This window comes from Thalassophryne amazonica, chromosome 1 (assembly GCF_902500255.1).
Source record: "Thalassophryne amazonica chromosome 1, fThaAma1.1, whole genome shotgun sequence".
NCBI lineage: Eukaryota > Metazoa > Chordata > Actinopteri > Batrachoidiformes > Batrachoididae > Thalassophryne > Thalassophryne amazonica.
In genome coordinates, this window is record NC_047103.1 from 50211831 (window position 1) to 50231453 (window position 19623).

General features: G+C 40.4%; 1 protein-coding gene and 1 non-coding gene across 2 annotated transcripts in view; one reads left to right on the forward strand and one right to left on the reverse strand.

Moving 5' to 3' along the window:
* The window catches only part of pde7a (phosphodiesterase 7A), an 83983-nt gene extending 75965 nt beyond the window's left edge, over nt 1–8018 (reverse strand). Inside the window, 1 exon segment of the mRNA XM_034169656.1 lies at nt 7683–8018. Within this exon segment, the coding sequence (XP_034025547.1) occupies nt 7683–7820 (138 nt within the window). The 5' untranslated portion in view covers nt 7821–8018.
* An 8960-nt stretch (nt 8019–16978) lies between these two features.
* Nucleotides 16979–17064, forward strand: trnay-gua. The gene is given in 2 exon segments: nt 16979–17015; nt 17029–17064. It is a non-coding gene; the product is annotated as a tRNA-Tyr (tRNA).
* The last annotated feature ends 2559 nt before the right edge of the window (nt 17065–19623 follow it).

The following is a 19623-nucleotide window of genomic DNA, read 5'->3' on the forward strand; positions in this document are numbered from 1 at the left end:
GTACTCTTGCATTCTTTGGCAGTATCAAGCTTCTTTCTTAATGTTTGCTGAGCTTTTATGTACATAGGCACAAACAGAGATCATCGATTTTACTTTGCTATTTCATTACGACTTCACTCATAATCAATGCCAACCCCATCTTAAAGCCCACATCACCAGTAAATAAAATGTCAACTGATTACTCTAAAACAATTATGAAAATATTGATGCATTTCATTTTTGTTACCATATGCCCAGAGAAAATAAATCTTAAACATGGGGAAATTAGCTTGATTTCACCTGCCTGATAAACGCTCAGAAACCTGAAGCTGTCAGGAATATGAACTTTGGTGACATCACCTCAGGCCATGCCTCTGGAGTCATTCTATTGAAATGAATGGGGACAAACTGAATTTTTTTACAGTAAGAAATCTGTGTTTTTTCTGGACTTTGACAGTGATGGTTAAAATGTGTTTTTTGCAAGGATGCAGTCACATGACTAGTGTTGCTTATTAGGTGGACATATTTTCCAAAGATATTATTTTGAGGAGGAATGTGAGAGGGTTTTTTTGTATTTATTTAAAGTAGCACATCTCTGACAAACAGTGTAAATAAAGCCCAGCACAGCATGAGAATGGGCTTCAAAACATGGATGTTACCACAGATTTCATTCTGTTCTTTTGAATGTGACGACAAGTAACCCCTGTTAACAGAACAGCCGGACACTGACCGGCTTCAGCATTATTTGTCAAGCTATTGCTACTTGTTTGTGTCACTGGAAAAGAACTTGATCTGCATTGTTTTAGTCCACACTAGGGATGGTTATTGAGAACCGGTTCTTTTCGGGTAGTGTTAAGAAATAATTCGATCCACCGACATCAATGGGCTTTTTGCTTAGGCAAAGGCTATACGCCCAACCGTTGGGCATATAAGTCATATATTGAACATTATACACCCAACCGTTGGGCAGATAAATATAATGTCTTACCTTATTCGCCCAACCGTGATCATGTATTTGACATGTTTTGTGCATCTAACTATATTTTTTACACCACTTTTTAAGGCTCTATTGTGGCGTATGTTTGACACATTTAACAGCGCAGTCTTTAATTACTGCGAAAACACCGCAAATGATCAAAACAGACAAACTTCATAAGCATTTTGAACAGAAGCCTGTTAATGACGACAGAACAGTTTTTGAACAAAATGCTGCTTGTTGGCTGTAAGATGGTGTTAGTTTGACACAGTTCCCTGGGTGTGATGAGCCAAACAGAACTGCTTTAGATCTCTGCCCCTCCACGGGGTGCAAACCCTCCCGCAGCCGGCGAAAAAATATCCGCCCTTTTTCCCTCCCGCATTGAAACCGGAAGTGAGCTTACAAGCGCGCTCATTGGTCAGTTGTGGTTGGGCATATACGCTTGCGTCTTTACTTTATTGAACCAACGGTTGGGCGTATAGCCACATGCTTTTGGTTAACGATTTCCTTATGGATTCTTCAGAGCGACCGTTGTTTTAGAGAGTGTTTGTCGGGAAAATGATAATTTCTCTACCTTCGTTTCTGCAGCACGGCTCTGCTTTGAACCTTGAACCAATGAATCAGTGCTCCGATCCACCGCTTTGTTGGATCTTTGCTTCACTCCTCTTCAGAAGCGGCAGCTCCGCTTCTTAGCCCCTCTCAAAGCCATTAAAATATGTCAATCTTGAGTTACCTTTGTGCAGATTAAATAGACTAATGGGGACTCCTGTCTTGTTGCGAGAAAGAAACAAGAATCGTCCTCCGTTCCGTTGCTCCAAACATTGTGCCGCTCAGAATTAATAACTTCAAAGCGAATCGCCGTTTAAATCAAAAGAAGGCTCTTTCCAAACATTGTAATACAAACAATAAACTGCAATCAATCAAAATGCTTTTTCCTCCCAAAATGAGACGTCCCGCGCTGACGTGCAGCAGACCAAGACTGCATGGCTGCAGACTCCAGCAGCCGTCTGAGTTCAGTTCAGATGTATGGAGAGACAATCATGCCAACAATGTCTGAAATTCTTTTGACAAAAACTACAGATTTTGTTATTTCTATTTATGTCCAAAGATCAAGGATCCACCATGTAAAGTTTATTCATTTCCAGAGATCAAGGATCCAGTGAACAATTTCATATTTATTTAATTTAAGACTCAATAAAATTATGCTGACATAGAAAACCTGTAAAGCCTACTTTTATTACACAGACAATATCGATAAGGGAATCGAATCGATAAGCGGAATCGATAGATAAAATCTTAGCAATACCCATCCCGAGCCCACATAGCTGTGAAATGGGTACCAGCCGTGGACTCTCGTCTGCTTCACACCACAGAAATTGGAGATAAGCTGCCTGCATTTTTCCAGACACTTTTTACCCCTAACCTATCAACGGTTATAAACTTGGTTACTTGCATTACTTTAAGTGTGGTGCATTTTTCCTTGAAGCCAAAATATGGCCATCGGATACTGCGAAGGCCTTGCATCCGCCCATCCGTCCTGCAGAGCTATCAAGTTGAGATACGCTCAAGAGTTATTTTCCACCAAATCTCGTCTTGCAGGTCAAAGTAGTGAAATGTTTCAGAATTTCATGCATTAGCATGAGTGTGGCAACATGTTGAGTCTCACGCCGAATGCATGAGACCTGACAGACCGCTTTTCAGCATGAGACTTGAGAGCTCTGCATCCGTCTGTATGTCTGTCAGTGCTCAGCATAAGTCCAGTCCTATTACTGCCAGGGTCTTCAAATTCACAGGGAACATTCTTGAGACACAGACCTTGGACAAGTTAAAAGATAGCTAACCTTGGCCTGTTTTAAGAGGTCAAAAGGTCACATTGTTTCCTATTTTTATGTTCATACAGTCAAGGGTATTTTAGCATTGCCTTACATTATTTTTTGTAATTTTTGGAAGGGCTGATGGCTTGACTCATTAAATCATTCCTTCCTAAACTAATTTTACAATTAATTTCACAAGTAAAGCAATTGTCAAAGTTGACTACAACACAGAAGAATGATTACTACAGGGCAGGTCAGATCTAGGAGCATACACTGGTGCAATACATCAATGAATCCACTACATTATGAAAACATCTTGGGTACTGAATGGCAACCACCTGGTCCATCCCCATGTCCTGAGAGTAACCATATATCTGCTGCAGCCAGTGAAACACAAGAGTGCTTTTGGCCTTCTTCAGTCGCTGAGGTCCTCTACCCTGAGGTACCCTGCATGCTAAATCTTGCCCAGAAAAACCGCAATATGGGCAGAATGTCATGTCTGATGTTTCCTCACAATGCAAGTGATACTTCTCAAGAGTCTCCCTCAGTGTTCATTTGACACAAAGTCATTCCAGCTACACGCACGGATCTTCAGAAGAGAGCTAGTACCAAGGACATCCAGTCCTTGTGTAATAGAGATTTTTCCACTCCACTAACTCTTGTTTACCACCCTCTATTCTTTGCGTTGTAACGCCATCATGGTGAATTACTGTCACGACGTCAGCTGCCACAATAGGCCAGACAGAGAGACAGACCTGCATTACTATAGACTGCTGAAGGTGATAAGGAATTAGGACGAATCTTGTGGACAAACTCAGCAAAGACTTGAGATATTTACTGTTAGCGTGACTACAACAAAATTTTGATGGGAAAAACCTGGATGACATCCTGCTCTGCACATTTGGTATCAGGTAAGATTAACATGTGAAAGAAGTTACTGATTCAGTTCCTGAAAGAGACTAATTCTTCATCTATTTGTATAGTTTGGACTATCTATGACTGAATTCAATGGAGTTATGGGGTAAAAACAGCAAAAATGGTGACAAAGATCAGTTTCAGTTTGTACACGTGTCAAAAGTTAAAGATGCTCCAATATTGGTCAAAAGTGATGCAAATTATTGGATTAATAAATGGAATAGTTTTGACTGTGTTGAGTGCTTGGTCTCCAAAGTAAAGGTCAAACAAGGTCGACGTCCATTGGATTCTATGACATATGTTACCTTTATAACATAACTAAGCAGGACAGATCGGTGCAAACTATTCCTTTTTAAAATGTTATTAACTACCAATTTATTTCATTTTCATTTCGTATTGCGACCATGCTTCACTGCTGAGGCCATCTCTATATCTTAGGGCTGCCTCAAGAAGTTCTGTGATGTTGTCGTGAGCTTTCGCCATCCGAGGGAGTAGAACATGCACTTCCGCGATCTCGTGTTCACTCGCCAATGCTGCTGAGATGGCCAAACATCTGGGTCACACGCATAATTCTGACGTCAGTGAAAACATTCTAAGCCTTGAGATCAAACAACCATACAGTTTGGCAGAAAACATTAGGGCCCAGCTGAAATGGACAGTCATTCTTCTGCGAAGGTATTGGCATCAGTGTTTCAAAGCCATGTTTTAATATGACTAGAAAACAAAAAGCCAGTCCTACGCAGGCAGTGACACCCGCTGGGGCCAGTGCTTATCCCCAGATTCCATTCGCTGTTTTGCAGTTGTGAATGTTGCGTCTCTTCGTGGCCTGTGACTAACACGAGAGGTCAGTTTCAGCGGAGTTCCAGTTCAGGGCACAATGTAAACAAACCTTGTGATGTGTGGACAACAAGACAACATCAGGGCACAGCAGAAGTTCATCACAGGTGCTACACCTCCTCTAGATAACCGTCTCAACTTGGGAGAACGTGTCAGCATCACAATCACCTGTGAACTTGCTGGATCAAGGCCGTCCACATCCTCGCTAGCCATTGTTTACGTGCGCTGTGAGATGCCGTAACTCTGCAGGCACTGCGGTGCATTCTGGGATGCGCGGGGGCCGCTAGGGGGATTATGGGAAACATTAAGAGTACGGAATGGAGGAAGATGGCCTTATGTCATTGTTGCGTGATTGTCATAACAACAGCGACACCATTTCCCTGTTGGTCAAAGTGTGTGTTGCACAAATGCTTTCAGATGAAAAATGGATGATTTTAGCGTGTAAAATGAGCTATCAGTACCAGGATAATTTTGTTGGTGAGGAGTTCGCAAACGGCGTGACATCACGATCACGTTACTGTTGTTTTCTCGTAGTAAGAGTGTCTGTATTTATTAGTGATTTTCTAAAAGTAGCCGTGCTTCAAACATGCTCCAGCAGACAGCGCGAAGCAAGCGAGCACCTGGACATTCGGAACCTGACCAGAAGAGCAGCAAGAGAAAGTTGAACAGAGAGGCTTGAAGGAGGTTAATTAGTCAAGTCCCACAACAACACACAGAGGATATTATCATCTTTCCTTTACACGAGGGAACATAACTTCAGTTTACAAGCCAGCAAAGTGGAAGATATCCACGCCAGAAAATCATCATGGGCCACCCCAGTGGAAAAAGGCACGTTAACGAGGAACAAATAAAAACTGTCCGGTGTGAAATGGCGCATGATTCTCATTTTTTGCCCGGAACAACACACAAGTCCCGGTTAACGACTTTAATCAGCAGAAAGGCGAGTTATGACTGACATTTTTTAAATGGCTTTGACGGACGTTGATTAATAAATTGTGGACCTGCTGCTTCTGATTAAAGATCCGGTGTCGCCGACCGAACGGTTCCCCCTAAAAATCGGTCCACCCTACCTTCACTGCACTACCATTGTACATGCGCCATTTCAGAGCGTCACAGCAATTCACCAATTATCGCCTCATTTCTGCTTAAAACTGCACTCTAGTCATCATCTATCTCAGCGACAGATATCTGAAGCTTTTGTACAACAATCGTTTACACAAAAATTCAGCATTATTTCATAATAAAAAGACGAGAGAGCGATCACAGCATTTATCAAGCGAGCAATACAAATATGATCCATCTGTTCCTCTGTAGATGACCCATGGTCACAGACATACAGTCATGAAATGACATGAATGAGAAGCAGTTCACGTGTCTCATTCATGTCCACATCTGCTGGCGCGTGTCCAACCGGCCACACGCACACCTTGCAGACGACGCACCCCAGGACACCGTATCATGTGGAACAAAGCTCACGTGGGTGACGTGACAGTGAGATCACCTGCTGCGTGTTCTGATCTGACGGTCCATTTCAACCTTGGAGCAGCCTGTCCATGTGCGCGCTGTGTGCATGCTTGTTCGCTGCAGCACGTCGCCACAGTGATATATGTTTTTATTTAGGTCCACTTGATAACAGCAAACAGACACGCCAGTCACAGTGGGCAGTTTTTGTCCATGTCCGTCCAAACACAGTACGTGGTGTCCACCTGGAATGTCCAGATCCACAGATTTCCACAACCGCTTCAATGGGAGGACGCACCTCCTGTCATCTCAGTGCACACACCAAAACCACACTCGTGTGGGACTTAGACAAATGTCTCTGTAAGTGCTAAAGTGATTGTCTTGAGTCTGTTGTCGTGCCAAGAGTGCGACTGGCAACACATTTTCTAAGTGCCATGCGAGCGGTGTTAGATGTTCATGCATGTCACCTGTAATTTGGCCGGCACCTGCCGCGAGAGGGTGTGATGGGTTCGCACGGTGCAGACTTTTTCTTTCAGGCACTTGTGTGCGCAAATAGTTGTAGCAACAGGTGTACGAGGCGTTGGAGGCATGGACGACATTACACGGTTTGGACAAGATTCCTGCATCATGAGCACTAAGTGTGCACTTCATCTAAACTTTGCATTATGTGTGAAGGAGCCCTTAGTGAAAGCCCGAAATCCGAACTGAACTGGTCAAACTTGCACTATTGTTTTATGAGTGACAGCATCTTACTGATTAAATGTGAAGGGAGTTATTAAAATCAGATGACAGTGTTACTTTGTGCTCAGCAGAAAAATGTAGTCAATTGCTTTAGGGCCTAATTTTGTATTTAATTGGCTGTACAGCCAGCGACACAACTCCAATATCACTTGATCTGCTACAAAACTGCTACAAAGTTTGCTGTGTTTTCACTTACAAAAAAAAAACTGCTATGCAGGTCACATGACCAATGTCCCGGATATCCAACTTCAGCATGAAGTGGACGAGAAGCTACAGCTGCCATTCCATAGCTGGTTACTTGGCTAGCTAAGGTCGGTACCCATTTACAGCTGGGTAGACTGGAACAATGCAGATTAAGCGTCTTATTCAAATACGCCTACGACTAGGGGTTGTTTAAAAAAATTCCCCTATAATACCTGTTAAGTAAGGACAATTACTTCGTATACCACATTCAACAGATCGTAACTCCTGCATGATGGTATGACTGATTGACTGATAAGAAATTAACGACACTACCAACACATAATTGTCATATAAGTGTCAAACAGTTTCCAAATGCATGATGGTATGAAGGGAGACTCCACCAGGACTCAATGATTTGTTTCTAGTGTTGCATCAAAAGATGTTACCATAACTTAAATAAGAGGGTGGCACTTTCCTCCTGAAAAATGAACAGGTATACCAACCTGAGGAATCACTGTTCGTGCACACTAAAGTAAGCCTGTATCTGTGGGGAAACGTATGTATGATGACTGTAAAGTGTAGGTTTTACTTCTGACAGATAATGTGCACATTAGGGCCTAGATATGCAACAACCACCTGCAAGATTCCTGCAGATTATTCATACATTTGTTTAAAAAATAAAAAAACAACCTGCTGATGTTCAGGCCTGTGTGACCCATCATACCCATATGTGATGAGATAAGAATGAAGATTTTCTTTTTCCATATGATTTTTACCTGTGACAGCTGCCTTGGATCAGGAGCCCCGAACAGAGACGAGCTGGAGCTGAAACTAATGGCTCCCCTCCGGCTGAGGACGTGCTTAGGAACCGGCCTGTCCAGAGGCAAAACCGGCAGCTGATAACATACTTCCATTGAACAGTCAGGGCTTGATCCGGATCAAAAATATAAAAAAAATCAAAAGGAAAACAAACAGATGCAATGTCAAAGCCCAAAAACAAAATCTGTCAGTACAGTGGAAAAGGCTCTAGAATCGAGTTTGAAACTATTTCTGTTCATCATGAGCCATTCCAAACTTGTCCAGAGCCTCAGTTTTTACCTCCTTTTGTGTCGAAGACGGGAAAAAAAAATTATATATATATATATATATATATATATATATATATATATATATATATGTGTGTGTGTGTGTGTGTGGGGGGGGGGGGGGGAAATCACACTCCTTTCCTTCTCATTTTACTCAAATCCGGGCCCACGAACGACGAGACCTTTTTCTTGCCATTTTCTGGGTCTTCATCAAAACGCTTCCTCATTTTCAAAGCAGAAAAAAAGAAGGAAAAAAAAAAGAGAAACGTCCGTTGAATTTGTGTTCCGCGGCGTTTACGGATCCGCATTCCCCGCAAAGAAAACAAAAGGCACGACCACCCCCCTCCCCCCAAAAAATAAATAATAAAATAATAAAATAAAAATAAAATGTAAAAAAAAAAATCGAATTTAAAAAAAAAAATGTATATACGTCCTCAACGTCTCATGTTGTCTGCGGCACCGGCGGGTCCAAGAGAGGCTGTGTGCTCGGACTCACGCCGGCACAGAAATATAATCAACACGTAGGGCTTTTCCGTCCTTTTTCACCGGCTGCATGATGTTTAATGCAGCGCTGAAAAGCACAAAGTGTCGGTGTGAGAGAGACTGAGACAGAGGGGGAATCCCGACGTTATATATCTCACTCACTGCGGCTCCGCTGGGCTTCACACGGGCGGAACGGCGCGGCACACCAAAAATAATAATAAAAATAATCATAAAGCTAAGCCAAATGCTTAAAAAAGACAAAAAAAAACAGTCAGAAAAATAACCAAAAAATGCTTCCAAATGCCTACAACTACCTACCTAAACGTTAGCACTACCGCACGGTTTTAAAAGCGCACACCACCTGCCAGAGATGGTGCTGTTGGAGCGCGCAAAAAAAAACTCCCTCTGTGTCAACTCCGCCAATGGCGATGAGACAGAAGATGTAACCGCTAAGCTGATTGGATAAAAGCGCTTAGGCTTTATAAGCGGAGCTAGGGGATTGGTTGTCGAGTCAGGGCGATTCCAAGCCTTAGATGAGCAGTCGTTTTCAGACGGCGTGGACTTTCTCAAGGGTATTCCTCCACGACGGGGCTTGCCCTGCGGCGGTCCACATCATTGCCTGTGATTACCTTCCTCTCATGACTCATACTGCTTAGGAACTGAGACTCACGGAGAGTTTGAAATTTATGCTAGGCATTATTGAAGCTCCGACAGTCTGAAGAGGCAGTTTGCTCCACATTCATGAGGCTTTGTTACTTGAGGCATGTCTACAGACAGTTTGGAGATTTTATCTGTCAGTGACAGATGCAACGCAGATTAAAGGGAAAAAATATTTAAAGCTGCAGGGTGTAGGAATTAGAGGCGTTTATTGGCAGAAACAGAATATAGCGTCAGTTCATCCATGTATAATTATCAACATACTGAATTGATGTGTTTTTATAATGTTACATTCATGTCTAAATGAAAGCGGGTCCCCTCATGGAGGCAGCCATGTTGCACCGCCATGCTGATACAGCAAGCTAAAAGGGACATACTTACTCCACCTTTCGCATCATGCAGCACAGCTGGATGTTAGAGTTGGGTGGATCGATCCTAATATCGATAATATTGATACCAACGCTGGTATTGATATTGAACGATCCTCGTGTAAAAAGATCGATACTCAAGCTTTTTTTCTCTCCAGCATGCACTGACTGCTGCACACACAAATTCATCAAAGTCTACTCTCTGTAAGAGCGCACCCTTATATTGTGGTTTGTCCGCCCTCCACCTCAGGAGATTTTGTTTTAAGTTGTGTTGATATTTTTTAAACAAAAATGTTGATTGTGATAATAAAGTATTTTGTCACGTACAATGTTTGGCGAAATGCTATCCTAGGCCTTTTCGATCCTTTGGATCTATGAAGCTTAAATATGAAAAAGTATCGGTACTGGTATTGATATCGGCGATACTGGGCCTGTATTTACTTGGTATCGGATCAATACCAAAATTCCCAGTATCGCCCACCTCTACTGGATGTCCAAGTGGTTAGTGCACTTGGTTTCAGTGTAGAAGGTTCCTGGCTCAAGCCCCGCCCCTGCCACATTTCTCCATGTAATATGGAGTTGTGTCAGGAAAGGCATCTGGTGTAAAATCTCTGCAAATTTGACATGCAGATCCACCTTGGATTTGCTGTTGGACCCTGAGTGCAAAACAAGGGACCAGCTGAAGGAACTTACTAGTGTTTGCTTCTCTATACGCAGTCTATAGAGGAGGATTTTCTTAAAAAGAAGACCTGAAAGTTCAAGCCTAGATTCAATGTTTTTGTAAAAGAAAATCCTCCTCTATGCCATTTCAGCATAAAGCTGTATACATGGGGATACAAAATGCAAACATGCACTATGCACAATTTCTCCAATCACAGCTACAGAAGCCTATAACTTCTTCTGGGGAGTCTTGATGGCTTTCCTCACTCTTCTCCTTCTTGCACAGTCACAGTCACTCAGTTTTTGAGAACTGTCTACTCCATACAGATTTACCATCAAGTGCCATGCTGTTTGTATTTCTTCATAATTGATGTGAATAAAGTCCAAGACATATTCAGTGACTTGGAAATGTTCATGTTTCCATCCCCTGACTTGTCTAAAGAAAACTGGCAATAAACCAGTTATTTACAGGTGCTATACCAAAGCGTTCCATTACTTATGCAACCCATCATCTTGGCTTTTATATTTTTAACTAATGTATATCAAGTTGTAGAGATTTGCTTTCAGTTTGAGTCTAAGGAAGACAATTTTAGAATTTTTTTATTTTCTATTTTTTGTTTTTGATGTGGCATAAACAAATAAAAAAGTGTGAAATACCAAGAATTCCAATAGTTTTTGAGGGCACTGTATATGATCTGGTCAATGCTCTGCTCCTTGGCACTGCAGTAGTGGCACATAAATGTGAACATCCAGGTTGCATATTCCTGTCAGATCACAAAGTGTTTCCATGACAAATCCAGTTGTTGCCACCTTTTCAATATGGAGAGCGTTTGTTGCACACAGAATTGTGGGCATGTGATGTGAAGTGTAGGCAAAATAATTCCCTGTTGCCAGTGCACAATGTCCATGCTCCATGGTGACAGTGAGTCTCAGTCTCAGTGAAGGCATAATCAAGATCCTCCTCCATCATTAATATACAAGTGTATACACACACACACACACACACACACACACACACACACACACACACACACACACACACACACACACACACACACACACACACACAGACAAAATGTAGTACAGCCACTGCAAATGGTCAATAGAATAGCTCACTGAAGTATGATATTACTGTGAGTTTACTTAAATTTTCAAACTGCTGAAGTTAAAAATAAAACTCTTATACCCCCCCTGACTTAGCCCTGTCTTGGAAATAATTGGCGCCCTGACTTTGAGTATGTGTGTCTTCGTTATTATAAGTGAACTAGCAATAGTTGTCTTTGTGACCACCAGAACCCTGTAATTAGGAACAAGGTGTCATAAATTTCATTCAAACAAAAGGCCTAGATTACATGTGCCTGCCCGAACAAGCCCAGACATGTCCCACTGCTGCAATATTACCATTTAAACTCATGTAAACAAGGATTTTACTAAATTGTTATGTTAAACAATGGCAATATGGCCAAAAGTCTTACTGGTCCTAAACTATTCCTCTAACTACTCACTTTTTTAAGATCATCTGGATGCAGGATCAGATCATAGAATGATTTAAAAAGCTCACTGAACCATATTGGTTTTCTTTCTGATATTCCTAATTGTGATATTAGTCAGATTAGTCCAATGTGATTCATATACCCCTCTGTTTGTATTAAACACCCAGTAAGGCTTGCTACACATCATAGTTTTCACACAACCAGTAGGTTGTCACTAAATGCCCAACAAAATTAGTGCAAAAATAAAACATTTTATATCCATCTTACTTACCTACATCTATAAAGGCTTTAAAATTGTTATATTACAATGTCAACTGTGACAGCGAACTATGCACACAAATATGGAACACAAAACAGTAAATAATTTCACGAAATGGCTGCTGAAATCTTTGCCAAATGCTGAAAAATTCTGTTTTCTGTCACTAAAAATTTCAATGGAATGTATCCAGATGTTGGTACAACTGACATTGGACCAGAGTTTGGTATTAAATCAACTCAAATATGAAAGATATCTAATCAGTGATGACTGAGCTCTAGCTTTGGACAGACCGACAGACACATACATGTGATTCGAACATGTTTGAAATAATCCAGATCAAAATTTTCATCTAGAGCTGTTGGAGATCTGTGATCCAAGATCTACAATTTGTGATTGCTCTCAGAAATATATTGTGGCTGAAAACCTTTCAGGAATGCACCCTTACTCTGTTTTCAACAGTGACGGAAATAAGAAACTGGTGAATATCCAAATATCAATCCAACGGTCTATTACAAGCCTCTACACAACCATTCATTCTCATATAGTCAATTTAGTCATACCAAAAGAGTGTAAAGTCTTTTTTGTAAAGAATGTTTAATGTATACACTCAAAAAATGACTCACTGGATGAACTCAATTCAATTATAGGCAGGATTTCCATCTAATAAATATATGTAGTCCCAACTCAAATAAAACACATCCATGCATCAGTTTTTTTTTTTTTTTTTTTTTTTTTTTTTGTACACTTTCATGAAATGCAAGTGGCCACTGGAGTCCAGAAAAATACTAAACTAGTCTTCACATGTACCCATGCATTAACAGAAGTTATGGTTGGGGGAATATTTTAATTTACCTAATACAGTAATGATAAAACTTTAAATCTATTTTGAGATTGTGGAATACCTTCACTGCAACCTTTGTAGTACACTCAACTGGATAAACACTTGTTTCCTCAGCTGGAAACTGAAAAGACAACCATTTGTTGCAGTTGATGCTTGCCAACAGGTAGATCAGGTAGCTCAGATCCATGTGGGTCTATTGTTGCTGCATTCAGAGTTTACAAACCTGTTGTTGGCAGTCATCTCTAAACCTGTTCCATCTGATGTATGACTATGTCAATGGGCTGTCATGTGTGCGCAACCCACTTTACACATACGGGACTCAAATTGCAGGTGCATTAGTTTTCATGCCTTAGTTTTGTTTGTTTGTTTTTAAGCTCTGCTGTCATTTCCATCAGGAATTCTGCAAAGAAAACATGATCATAGTACGTCCTTGGGGTCACAGGTAGTGCTCTGGAGAACTAGTTTGCCCCATTCCCCCTGGTTCCAATCTCATTGAGAAGTCTCTGGAGAGGGATTGTTCTCCGCTGTGATGCGCCTAATTGATTTATCTGCTACTCTCTGACAACACTGGAGTAATTATCACTGGCTTCATTGACCACACAGCATCTCTGTGATCTTTGCTGTAATATTCCATGTTCATGGGGCTTACATTCATACATAGATCATACCACAATAGGAAGACAATCCTATCAAGCTAATTAATGTTTGATAATATTTCACGTGGTATAATGACTGCACATTTTCTAATAATTATAGAATTATTATTATTATTATTATTATTATTATTATTATCTAATTAATAATAATTGTTTTCCAGTTAGATTTGGTACAACTCTCTTAATATTGAGAGTTCTTCTTGCTGTGCTTATACATTCTTATTTCAAATTATTATTATTATTTTAAATAAATCAGTTAATATAAACTGATAGAATTTTATGATGCAGTGTCCTTCTGTATTAGGCGCCTATCAAACGTCAGTATTGAGGCATGTATGTAGCACCATCTTGCGGTGGAAAGTAACACTTACAATGACAGCGTCCGATCCTGTGGGATCAAAAAAAACAAAAAAAAAAAAAAAAAGGGGGGGGGGGTGGATTTGACACGACCGTACAATCGTCTACTTGGTTATAATAATGGGCCAAACTGTAGAACATTAAGCTCCTAAATCAGTGAGTGAGTCTCCTCTACTAAATGTGTGTTTTTATTTTGTCGGTGTTGTTAAAGTAGCAAATATCGTTTAATTCCATATAATCCGTAGTTACTGAAACATACATACCCACAAAACAATATTATTGGTCAAATTAGGATTTAAATACAAAATAATTATTCTTTTCTATAATAACATTAGCCGTCGTGGGCGATAATTACAACGTCATACTGTGCTATAGCTGCCACTAGATGGCGGGCTTCACTGCGGAAAAGCCCAGTATGTTTTACAAGAGCTCGCCTTCAGGACCTATAGTGGAAAACCTACATCATATCTCACGGCATGTCGTGATTCAGCTTCACGAAATATACATTCATCTATTGGTTCGTGATATTGTCACGAACAGTGCCAAATTTTTGTAATGGGAACACGAATTCATTCGAATACATTCCGTGACGGGGGCACGAAATTAAATGCAGGGGGTCTGAAGGTTATGGTTATGGTTAGGGGGAGGGGAATGGTTAGGGTTAGTAATAGTAAGATTTTAAAAAACAGTCACAAAATGAGTCACATTTTCGTGATGGGAGCACAAAAAAAAACTTGTGAGACTGGGTTGTGGAAAACACTTTAACTAATCTTGTATTTTATTCTTTCAGAGCCACCTCATAGACAACCTATAGATCTCTTAGTGAATAATGAGTCAGTACAGAAACATATTTCGGGAATAACTCTGTTGTGTCTGATGATTTGCAGATGTTAATGCTAGATTTTATGGTCGCAAATTGAGTTTTAAGGTAAAACAGATATTTGCGATCGTAATCCGGCATTAACGTCCAAAAATCTTCGGACACGAGGGGGTTATTCCCATTCTAATCCAGTTCCATCGTTTGCATGGTTTATTTTCTGTAATAGTCCATTGGCCAAGCAGGTTTTCGGTACCACTTAAGAGGAAAAAAACGACACTTATAATCCAGCCTCAGTGTATCATGGCCTACACAAAAACGTATGATAGCCATCCCAGGGTGGTAGCTGTAGCCAGGTAGGAATCAATGAAAAATTACACAGAGGTCAAACTTTAAAAATGCTCCAATCATGTTGAAAACTATATCACATTACTTGTCTGATCATAACGATTCCAAAAAAGGTATACTTTGGACTATCTATGACAGCAAAAATGGTGACAAAGGTCAATTTCAGTTTGTACAGGGGTCAAATATTAAAGTTGCTCCAATTTCAGTAAAAAAAAAAAAAAATGCAAATTATTGTTTGGGTTAATAGGGTTCTAAAACGGAATAGTTTGCACCACCTGTCATGCTTAGTTATCATGTTACAGGGTAACATATGTCACATGTCATAGAATTCAAAGGATGTTGACCTTGTTTGACCTTTACTTTGGAGACAAAGCATTCAGCACAGTCAAAACTATTCCATTTATTGATCCTTTAATTTTATAATAATGAATATGAGCTTTAATTATGAAGATATTTCACATCCTAATAAAAGCTGTAACTGAACAGCTGGTTGGAGTATATTATTTATTTGTTGTGATCAGGAGGGCAAGCACAGGATTAATGGGGATCAGTCAGTGGGTCTGCAAAATTTCTGTAATTAACTGCAAAAAATTAGCGTATGTTCATTTCTGAAATTTTGGGTTCTGATAGATTGAGGTGAGGACCAGTGAACCTCCTAATTTGGGCCATCTTGGTGTATTTTAACATCCAAAATGGCCACAACATAAACTAAAGACAGACAGGTAACTGCTTGTAAAGATTTGCGACTAATCACAGGGTTCTGGAAGATGACATTTTAGGGAGGCAGGGATGGAGGACAGTTACATAATATGAAAATCATTCAGAAATTATATTAAAGCAATTATGAAAATGATTCTGGATCTGCATCAAACCCTAATCTGTTTAAGTCAGGTCAAGTCTCAGAGCATGTGCTGGTGCTGTGTTTCGCCACATTCGCAACACCACGGAACTGCCCCGGGGTCCTGGAAGGCAACCACCCAGGCAAACAACCAGCCCATTCCTACACCTCTAAAATAACCATCTACAGTATATGCCACAGCAAGGTGAAATGTTGACATCCCCTTGGCCTTCTCCAGCTACTGGGGTCCTCAACACTCAGGCACCTGCGTGTTGGATCATGTACAGAGAAACAGGCCACATGGCCAAAATGTCAAAACTGGCCATGTCAAAAAGTGATACTCCTCATGTTAGTCTCTCAGTAACTCCTCCTTTGATACAAAGTCTTTCCAGCAGTATCCAAGGATCTTTCGAAGACCCTTGGTACCAAAGACATCCAGTTGTGGCCTCAGGTCACTGGTTAGCGTCCAAGTCTCACAACCATACAGCAAAACAGGTACCTCATTGGTCTACAAAAGTATTGACATCGGCTCTTTATCTCGAAGGCCAAGGATCCAGACACATCTATGTCACTGTTGAGATAAGTGAATGTCTCTACAAGTTAACTCCTTCTCTGCATACAGATACACTTCTGATGGCTGAGTCCAGGAAGTCATTAAAAACCCGAATCTTTCAACAGATAATCAATGCAACCCGAGCGCATGTGACGTGTACCCGCGCCCATCGTCCTATCGTCACATGTCCGTGTCTTGCGTACGCCAGCAGTGATTTTTGCGTGGCTGGCGCACCGCACATTTCCACGGTCATTTCACTTTTGCTACATACGAACGTTTGGGTGGACACGGACGTTAACAGAACGGCGAAGTCTTTACCTTCTCAAATACCAAAATACAAACGTAAAATAGTATTAAACTGTGAAATCGAACCAAATGTTCAAAAGTAAAGTGGTTGACTATTATTACTTTATTATTATTATTATTATTATTATTATTATTATTATTATTATTAAAGGCAGTGGTTGGTGTGTTGTACCGTCGTAATATGGCGACGTTAAGTCGTTTAGGCAGAACTTTGTGGTGGAGAGGTAGAAAGAATTTCGCAGTAAGAAACAAAACGATACAGTATTCCTTTAATTACAAAATAAAATGTATCACTGCCACCGGGTTTGTATGAGTCAGAAAAGCCCCATGTCTCATCATTTTTGTAGATTTCCTTCGATAGCTCAGTTGGTAGAGCGGAGGACTGTAGTGGAAACATAGACATCCTTAGGTCGCTGGTTCGAATCCGGCTCGAAGGAGAAATTTTTTTTTTCTCCTTCGTCTGAAAAGATTATTTTCTTCGCTTTTCTTTTTACTCAAATGGTGAATGGACTGAATTTATATAGTGCTTTTCCATCTGCATCAGACGCTCAAAGCGCTTTACAAATAATGCCTCACATTCATCCCGCTGTTAGGCTGCTGCCATGCCAGGGGCCCACTACACACCAGGAACTTGCTGAAGGGCCCTTAGTGATTTTCTGGTCAGGCTGGGATTTGAACCGAGGATCCTCTTGTCTCAACCCCAACGCTTAACCACTAGACCAAAACAATGCTTAACCACTACTAGACCAAAACATGACTGCTGTGTTTTTAAATATAAATTGGTATGTTAAATAATAATAAGACAAAACAACAGAGATAATGCTCTTTTTTTAAATTAAACTAATTATGCAAAATAAATAAATAAATAAATATTATATTTATAATATAATATATATATTATAATATTAAAAGGCAGTGATCTCTGCATACTTCAGAAACATCAATATTAATTTAACGAGCAGTGGTGGCGCCAAGAAATTTTTTGTTAGGGGGGGGCTGGGGTAAAAGTTGGAGGGGCTCCACAAAATGTCGTCGAAATGAACAATATATAGTAAATTGCTTTATAAATACCAAGGTATATGTTTTAGTCACCCGTGCGCCTCTAAAATGTATCAATGCACACACACATTGCTTAAAATGATTGCAAGTTCAGTAAACTTGCACATAGGTATACAAACTGAATCCATTGAAATGGTGCTCAAGACAATGCATGGAATCAACTTTACGCAAATCGTCTATATCAAAGATTTATTGCCTATTTAACACCGAGGTCATAACCATTCAGTAAAAGTAAGTAAAAGATATAGCCAGAGAAACTTAGTTGTAAACAATATACCAAAAAGTGATTCTTTATGAAGTCTGTATACAATCTAGCCCAAATATCCTTTGATTTGTACACGTGCTTTGTGATCCACAAACACAAATTTCTGATTTGTAACTTGTGTGTGGGTTTTTACAAATAGATGTTTATTTGCAAAACTGAAAATTCTGTTTGTGAAGGGTGATTCAGCATTGGTGGATCACCAAACACACACATTCATCACTTTACTCAGTTATGCAATATTGAGACATTCTCAGCACAAAACTGCAGTTGAGATCCACAAATATGTCAGTCGCTATTCACATTATTGGCAGAATTATTGGGGGAGCTGAGGGGGGCTTGGCTCATTATTGGAGGAGCTTAAGCCACCCCAAGCCCCCCCCCTTGGCGCTGCCACTGTTAACCAGGTTAGTCCCATTGAGACGGAGACAGTTATGAAGTTTCCAATTCACCTAACCTGCACGTCTTTAGATGTGGGAGCACCTGAAGGAAACCCACACAAACACAGGGAGAACACGCAAACTCCACAGGTGGGAGCCGAACCCATGACCTTCTTGCTGTGAGGCAACAGTGCTAACCACTAAGCCACTGTGCTGCCCGTAGATGCACTGTGTTACTATGACAAAGAAATGAAAACAAATATTTGTTCAGTTAAGATCCCAGTTTTAATGAAGTAAATGAGGCTTTTGTTGGTAGTGCAGTTCTTACTGCAGCTTCTGAATGTTAAATCATCATAGCTGCAAGCACTCATTTCAAAGCTGAGCGGAAATGCACACAGTGCTGAAAACAAACATTTTCATTTGCTTTTTAAGTGAGCTAGAAACACATTTAAATGGATGACTCAGCAAGAGTTATTATTAGTTCAATGTGGACAACTGCAGCAAACATGAAACACTAAAATTTGTGCATTTAATGGTGCTGCTGCACAAATGTTGTCCTCTGTCTTTGGAATGTTGTTGGCAGAGCAAATATTAGAGTTGCACTGAGTAGTCGTAATCGTCAACTATGCCTAGCTAGTACCCAACCAGTTGACTAATTTTTGACTAGTCGGTACTTCAGATAGCATGATTTTCCTGCAAGATCATAAATTGAACTAATATCTTTAAAATAATTAAATTTGGCACTCATCCACTACAGTTCCATGAGATAGACCATTTTACCCAACACAGGCTGCCAGCTCCCAGGTGGTAGTTATGGCTTGCATGTTGGACTGTGATGCCTGCAGTGTGGGTTCACTTCTCGATCGGAGTCAAGCTCCCAACTGGCATTTTGAACAGGTGTGCTGGGGAGGTGGAGAGATGAGCATGGTGGGCCTTTCTGGAAAAAAAAAATTGCTAATAATGTTAAAATGTTTTCGTTGGCTACCCACATTAAATAAGAACCTCTTCTACTTCACCATCCACCACTCACACTTCACTTAACCTTTAAGCTGCTGAAGTGACAGAGTGGAGCCATTTATAACCCCATTGCATTTTATACTGGAATTTTTTTTTCTTAATGGCTCTATTTGTGTTTATCATACCTAAGCTGCTTCCTTTATTTATGACAGATATTTTAAAATGTTATAATGCAGTTAATTATGTTTTTTAATGCAAAAAGACTGGATGTCTGATGATGTGCTGCTGAAGACGCCGACCTACAGGAGAATGATTTGTTTTTGATATTGTTTCATTTT